We start from the raw sequence: 7,864 nt of genomic DNA on the forward strand, positions 1-7,864 counted from the left end.
TTCCCATTTCTGACAGCCCCTTCATATACGCCTGCCTAAAACCGGCCCTGGTTCAGGTATCATATTTACAGCAGGAAATGTGACTTAGATGCCCCTTACCTTCAGTGGAATCTGTAAGCCGTATATTATGATTGTCCTGAAGTTGCAATTTCTTGATGTACGTCATCCCGGTGCACTCTATCAAACAGTCCGTTAACTGTGTCACCGTGTTGGGGATCGGTTTCACCAACGTTTCCTTCTCTGAGCATTCTACTGCCCCTACAGCCAGCAGAAAGGAGGAAAGTACGCAAAAAGACACCCACACTGTGAAATATCCTGACATCGTCTCCCGTATCAATAAAACATCAAACTGCTGCCAATGTTGTGCAACTGCCCCCTAGTTACTGCTGTCCTCATGTAGTTTATTCACTGTAGTCCAGGATCAATATATTGCACGCATAATTTGACAACCTTGAGTTAAAGTTCAAATGCATGCAGTGCAGCTGGAAACGGTGAAGAAGTGCGCAAGTTGTTGCTCTACCCCTGACCAGCATCTGGTTTCCTGGAGGACAGTGCCAACATTTCTTCCTCTCTTATTTTCCTCCCTCTAGACTAGACATGCAACTGTGTGGAAGGGATGAAATCATGAAAGGCTGGCACAAGGAAACAATAAGAAAATAATAATAAATAAATGCTGCCAGAGAAAAACTGTTGATTTCATTCATTTTATTCATATAAATTGTGAGCAAGAAATCAGGAAATCAGTACAAAGGATTAGAGTAAGTAAGTACATTTGTAAAAAAACTGTGTCAAATATTTAGCATTTAATCTAAATATATTGATTTAGTTGAAGTGAAAAATACTTCAAAAAGTGAAAGGTGAGGTAACTTTGTAACGTCAGTGTTGGCATATACTATAATGACAAAACAAAAACTTTAATTATGAAAAAAGAAAAATACAAACTCATATGCAAATAAAAGCACACATTATGTAAATAAACAAAGTGTTTTGTATTCATTCAGGTCCTTACAGAAAAAAAATAAAAAGAATATACTGAAAAGTTTTAAAAGTTTAAATAGGTAAAAGTTTTTAATCACAATAAGACACAATTTCATAGGGGTTATATTGTCTATGTGACTTTAAATAAATCCCTTTAGTGTAAAATGCAATATAACAAAGCATGTCAAGAGAAAGTAGTAAGATTTTATTTATTGGTTATTTTTTTTACACCTTGTTGTAGTAATGGTTTATCCCCCCAAAAAAATTCTTTTAAATTAAAGTTACAGTTTATTTTTCCACCAATTGAAACATAAAAATGGACTTTTGTGGAAAAGCACAGCACAGACGTTCATACTCAGGGAAAAAAACTTTAGGTTCAGGAAGTGAACACATTCTCTCCCTGCATAAATGTTTTGAAAAAAATGGCAAGCACATACACAATCTAATTTATAGTGAGTTGTAGATTTTTTTCCACATTCACACACACACACACACACACACACACACACACACACATTCATTTATATAATTTGATAACTTGCCCATTTGACAGATGAGAGAGGAGCCAACTAGCATGTGCAAAGATTTGGCACTGCACAGTGTCACATTTTTGGAGGGAACACTTAGTAACAGTTAGTAGCTTTAAATAGCACTATGTACTCTGGCCTTTCACATCCAGCTCTTGTTGCAAAAGAGTGTTCACTAGAAATGCATTTTTATTGTCCTGCAAAATCTAAGTTGTTTGGTTTAATAATAAACACAATTGCATTAAATTGTATATTTTAATTTGAGATCAATAATGTGTGGTTAAGATAAACCACCATCAGTTTTACCATTAAAATAATAATTGATAAGTTTTCTGTTTGGCTGACTGAACACATCTGTGCTGGCACATTCTGGTTAGAAAGGAGAAACAGGAATGCAAAACTGAGACTTTGCTTTGGTTCCCATGCTCAGTGTTGAATACACACAGTCAGGATCTAAGATAAGTATGGAGAGTTAAGATACACTGGCATATAAATGAATTATCTACCTTTTCTGTATTTAGATGTGTTTGTGGCTGCAACAGGTGGCTCACATACTCAGGAATATGAAGCAAACTTTACTCTGTGCCGGGCTGCTGGAGATTGCCCGACCCACAGCCGCAGCTGCGGGTCAGCTGCACAGAGGAAATTACGAGGGTGCTGAACTCATCCACGTAGAGGACGGGAACCATTTCCTGGGAGGTGGGATGACAGCATGGCACCTGGAGAGGAACAAAGAGAGGACGGTGTGGAAAAAAATTACTTGTGTTTAAGTCTTCTTCTTTTCTCTTCCAAAGTATAAAGTTCATTTTATTTAACCAAACGTAAGTGAAGACAGCCTGATGAAGTAAAAGTTGGCTGCAAAATAGAACATTTGTTGCATATAATGAAGGTTTAACATACACAGTAAAGAAAGAAAAATATAGATTAATGAAATAAAAACCATGCCAATAACAAGTAGAGCATAATAAATGTAGCACACACCTGCTGCCAAACTGCATTCATTTCTGATTGGCGAGGTTTGGGGAGTGTCCTGACTTGTATTTGGTACATTTGTACATTTGTGTTGGCAGAAGGAGAAAGGCTTATCTATTGGCAGCTGGTTCTCCTCCAGAACATGCCAAGGTAAACTACGTGCTGTTTGCTGCTCTAAGGCACTAACATTCCAACACAGTGATGGAGAGCTGATAAAGGCATAGGAGGGAAAAAATGCTATTAAAGTGTACATGTCTTGAAAGTCTTTTAAGAAATCTACCTGTGAGTCAGCACCCTGCACATTGGTATGGGATGATGGACATTGCAGTGTGTTAGCTGCAGGGATGCAGGGTGAACACTGAACGATAGTGAGGCTGGCAGGATGGATCACCCAGTTGTCCCATCCCAGATCTGACAAAAAGGAGAATGCATATTAAAGTAAATGCAATATGATATTTCTAAATGCATGCACACAATTATGGATACAGATTGTTGCATACCTTTCATGAAGACCTCAGAGGCTATGGAGCAGCACTTCAGGCTGGCACTGTTTGCAACATCAGGTGACGCAAAGTATCCAGAGGCCACTGGAACTGCAACGAGAAAAGTAGAACTTAGGTTAGACATTTTGGTTAACAAATTTATGATCTTTTAATAAATTCTGGATTTCACTCACCTGCAGTGTCCTTGGCTCTGTGAGTGAGGGAGCTGAAGGTGTTCCTCCATTGCTCCCTGATAGCGTCCAGGCTTCCAGCAGGCAGCTGTGGCTCAACCTGCAAGTTGAGAGCCTCGAGGAGATCCTTCCTGATGGCCTGCAATGACGCAGCCTGGCACCTGAAGATCAATTATCAGTCAGGTTACTTCAACATTGAAAATTATTAAACTGAAACACACAGGAATCCCAGACATCTCACAAAAATATTGTGTTAAGACTCTAATTTAAACAAAAAAAGTGCGTTTGTTAGTAGCTGCACATGCTGGACTCGCTCTATGAATACACTCAATGAACCGTGGAAGCGTTTGGCTAAGCCAAGTTAGAGGAATCTTATGTGCAAGAGTGATTGATGACATTGCCGAAGCTTAAACAGAACAGTGTGTTACATGTCTACACAACAGTTTAAAAACTGGATGGTCAAAGTGACCTTGATTCAGCACGCAGACATGTAGTGATATGTAATTGGATAGACAAGTCCAGAGCACTGAGGCTATTTTTAAATAAACTAACCTCTGTGACTTAAAAAGATATTGCATTATTATTGGACAATTGTTTTAAATTTTCCCTGCATGCAAACCACACCACTACTAAGAAGAACATTGCATAGGTACACTGCAAAAAATATCTGTAGATTTTACGGTGAAAAACTGCTAAACCATGACAGTAAAAGACCGTAAAATGATAAACGGGTTAATTCAGTTTCAGTAACAATGAAACACCGTAAATGTATTTATCAGCCAAAACATTATTTTATACATTTTTATTTATTTTTTAAATACATTACTCCACTGTAAAATGCACTGGCACCGTGTTTGTAGCAAAAAATATGATGTACAAACCATCATTTTTGCATTCATTTTTTGTAAAAAAAATGTTTTCTCTCTGTTAAATGTACTAAACACCATATCTCCAACAGAAATAAACTGTAATATTTAATGGTAAAATCTTTAATTTATGCAGCATTTATAAAGTATTCTCTTGTCAATTATATGGCAGAACAAAGTTTCTTTTGATGGAAAAACTTTTTATTTATACGGTAAAATATGGAATAAAATGGCAATCTTAAACGTGAAATCAACAGTGCTAATATCATTATACCGTAATGTTACAAAAAGTTGCACCGTATTTATTACGATAAAGTTCTGGCAACCACAGCTGCCGGTTTTTTACCGTAAAAACACAAGTCTTTTTTTTTACAGTGTACGCAAAGTTTGATACTGACCTGTGATAGGAAACAGGAGAGGCTGCAGGTTCTTCCTTGAATGGCTGCAGGACAAATGCAATCGCCACTGAAGAGCCCAGAAGCAGCATCATGCCAATAAACGAAAAAGACATGGTGCATGAGGTGGATGGTCAATCTATAGATTAACTGTTTTCAGAGTCAGATTCGAGGTGGACTAAGGCTGTGGTTGGTTCTGTGTGTCTGGTTGGAGGAGAGATAGGAGTGACCAGACAGTGATGCTGCACAAGGTATTGTTTGTCAGTGCCTGGGAACCTGGCTTTTTATCTTCTTTTACCCCAGCGTGGCCTTGAGATACCCAACATTGTTGTCTTGTCCACTGTTGTGTGTGAAAGAGTGCTCAGAGGATGAACCAGGAGAGAAAGAGAGACAGGACAGACAGGAATGAGAAGGCGGGAAGGAGGCTAAAAAAAAGAAAGAAAAAAGAATGGTATATAATCATAGCACTTTATGTCCTGCATTATGTTTGCACGTAACAAAATAATGTAATGTAATAGACTATAAGCCCACTATCAGCCAACCAAACTTAATGCAATTTTTTTACTCAATTTCTTCCTTTCTATTATACAGTTTTCCTCTTCTGGCGCCCTTCATGCAGCTTAAAGGTTGTTCAAATCACATATTACTCCCATTTTAGCTTATCTTCATTGACTAACAATCAATTTTGGAATTGATTTAAAGATATTAATAATAACTTTTAAGGCCTGAGGTTCCTCAACCAAGGCTCATTGGCCATTCAGGGTGACTGGGCCTTTTCTGCCAGATCACTGATCAACCTCCCCGAGGAGATCTGACTGCCCAGCTAACTTACCCTTTTCTAAATCCATTTCACATTTAATTTCTAAGTGTACTTTCATAGGGTTTGGGCCCTGAAATCCACTTTTATCAGATAAATCACTTTTTAAAACCTATTTTTATACAAAGGCATTCTCTTATTTTTTTCCCATCATTAATTAGATTGATTTTCCTTCCGCAATCGTGTCCCCATTTCTTTTTTCAGTGTCCGAACTATTTAGGAATCACGGTTTTTACCTTTTTTTTTTTTTTTTACTATCTTTAATAGGCAGCTCCTCTGCTCAATGGTGTATAACTTAATTGTTTTTTCAATATTACTATATTTTAATAGTGCTAAAGTAAATACAAATATTTTTAATAATATTTACAGAGCTCTTTATGCTCAGTATTTGCACATTAAATTGTGTTTATTACTGAGCTCATAGTTAATGGTGGTGTTTTACTTGACATCATTTTATTGAGAGGTGTTTCTAGAACAGCTGCATTCAGTTTCATTAGACTGTGCAGGTGTTTCTATTAAACTGGACACAGAGTGTAATTGGTATCAGCTTGTTCCAGCTCTTTCCTGATCTAAATATTCAACTGTTGCACTGTTCCATTAACCGAAAATACTTATACTTTGCATAATTTTATACATATTTCCCCCAGATTCTCCCTGATTTATTTGGTCTTTCTGAAAACTTTAATGCACAACATGTGGCTGTATAGCGTGCGTTTGTGGTGTCACCCACTGGCCTCTGCTTTTCAAGAGGTTTTAATTCAAGAAGTTTTAATTCATTTATTCACAGAGGGTACAAGCCACCAAAGCATTGGAAACAGATGTTTCTTGTGTAAGTGCCCTTTTCCCCATTCCCATTCATTTCTGCATATGTGCAGTTATCTTAACCTTCATTATTTTGGCCTGACATGAAAGAATCTCCCCTGAAAAAAAAAGAGCAATATAATTCGCCTGCAGTTGTCATTCAAGGATGAGAGCCAGAGGGAATTAAATGCATCACAAGCACCAAAATATACTGCAGGTGATGCTGATATCTGAGAGCCCAGAGCCAATCAGCTTGGCAATGCTGACAGTTGTGTGAACCAGTGGTGCTCAGTGGCATGTGAGTAATGGTAACTTCAAGCCTCTCCTCAGAGTCCTCGCTGAGGCCTTAACTGGATCACAGCAAACATTCCCATGCAGCCCAAAATAAACAATTTATCTGCTGCAGAGTGTATCAAATTATTATTATTATAATTATAATTATAATATCTGTGGGCCAAAAATGCTTTTCAATGGCAGAGGTCAGAGAGAATCACGGGCCTGGTTGGAGATGAAAGAAAGGCAACAGTTACTCAAATAGCCACTCGTTACAACCAAGGCAGAAGAGCATCTCTGCATGTACAGAATGTCCAGCCTTGGAGCAGATGGGCTACAGCAGCAGGAGACACACCAGGTGCTACTCCTGTCAGCTGAGAACAGGAAACTGAGCTACAATTTGCACAAGCTCACAAAGATTGACACATGATTAAAAAAAATGTTGCTTTGTCTGAGGAGTCTCAAGTTTGGCTGCAACACTCAGATCAGATGTTTAGAATTTGGCAAAAGGGGCCTTGTCCTGCATGTCTTCCCTTTTCAATACGTATCTCTCACTGTCAAAACTGGCCAAAACATTTACTTTAGGAATTTGAATTTGGCATTAACAACATGAAAGCATGGATCTATCCTGCCTTGTATCAACGGTTCAGGCTGGTGGTGGTGAAGTTATTCTGTGGATTTTTCTTGGCACACTTTGGGCCCCTTACTACCAGTTGAAACACCTCAGTCTTACTTCCAACATGCAAATGAGTTCCCTGCAGCAACAGTGTGATGCTCTCAAAATGTTTCCAGCACCTTGTTGAATCTAGGCCACGAAGATTTAAAGGAGTGTTGAAGCTGAAGGAGGTATATCTGTTTGGAAACATTAGCTCTGCAGAGGTGTCTGAAAGCCTGACAGCCGACTCCTTGGAGTGTCTTTAAATACAACTGGACTCTGAACAAGACATATTTAAATGAACAAAATCTTCAGATAAACTTTCTTGAAATGAAAACACATGGTGAAAGGGTCAAAGTTCGGAGACAAAAACACGACAGACAAGTTCACGGCTAATAAGATGTTTACAGTGTTGTGGATATGCATTGTTTTGCTTCTCTCCTGATTGACAGCTAATGTGTTAGCGACCTGTCAATCAAAGGTAGCCACGCCCAAAATTGTGCACTGCTTTATCTTCTATTTTCTTATAAATGTGACCATTGTTTACACAATTAACCACATATTGTCTTGAAGAAGTCTCATTTGGTATTGAGATAGATAGGACTTGAGTTCTTTTGCAACCGATGTTGGCGGCCCCTGCCGGACTTTTGAAAAATTGCAGGCTTAAGGTTTGCTTCACTGCTCAGACAGGGAGGTTGAGAAAGTTATATACTCCAGCCCTCTCAGATGGTTTCATTGTAACAATTGTTTGAAGTCCAGATAGGTTGATTTATCCAATATCTCACAAAAAACAGCAACAATTAGAGAAAAGTCCATTTAAAAAAATTCTTTACAACCCCATTAACAGTCACGACTAGGGCTGTGTATTGACAAGAATCTGGCGATACGATACAGGGGTGACGATATG

The 7,864-nt window shown here is 38.3% G+C and overlaps 1 protein-coding gene across 1 annotated transcript; it reads right to left on the reverse strand.

The window, feature by feature from the left end:
• Positions 1-690: 690 nt before the first annotated feature.
• gsdf (gonadal somatic cell derived factor) lies at positions 691-4,676 on the reverse strand. The gene is made up of 5 exons (XM_059358502.1): positions 4,415-4,676; positions 3,154-3,311; positions 2,978-3,070; positions 2,758-2,888; positions 691-2,224 (listed from the first exon to the last, which is right to left on the reverse strand). The coding sequence occupies exons 1-5, from the start codon at positions 4,525-4,527 to the stop codon at positions 2,081-2,083; spliced, it is 639 nt and encodes a 212-aa protein (XP_059214485.1). The 5' UTR covers positions 4,528-4,676; the 3' UTR covers positions 691-2,080.
• Positions 4,677-7,864: the final 3,188 nt, after the last annotated feature.

Source organism: Centropristis striata, chromosome 19, assembly GCF_030273125.1.
Source record: "Centropristis striata isolate RG_2023a ecotype Rhode Island chromosome 19, C.striata_1.0, whole genome shotgun sequence".
In the NCBI taxonomy this organism is placed as follows: Eukaryota; Metazoa; Chordata; class Actinopteri; order Perciformes; family Serranidae; genus Centropristis; species Centropristis striata.

Excerpts from the sequence above, each read along its gene's own strand:
- gsdf (XM_059358502.1), bottom strand. The coding sequence starts at position 4,527 with ATGTCTTTTTCGTTTATTGGCATGATGCTGCTTCTGGGCTCTTCAGTG. Across the intron at positions 3,071-3,153 it reads CAGAGCCAAGGACACTGCAG|TTCCAGTGGCCTCTGGATAC; the intron begins GTGAGTGAAATC and ends TTCTCGTTGCAG. Across the intron at positions 2,889-2,977 it reads CTCTGAGGTCTTCATGAAAG|ATCTGGGATGGGACAACTGG; the intron begins GTATGCAACAAT and ends CCTTTTTGTCAG.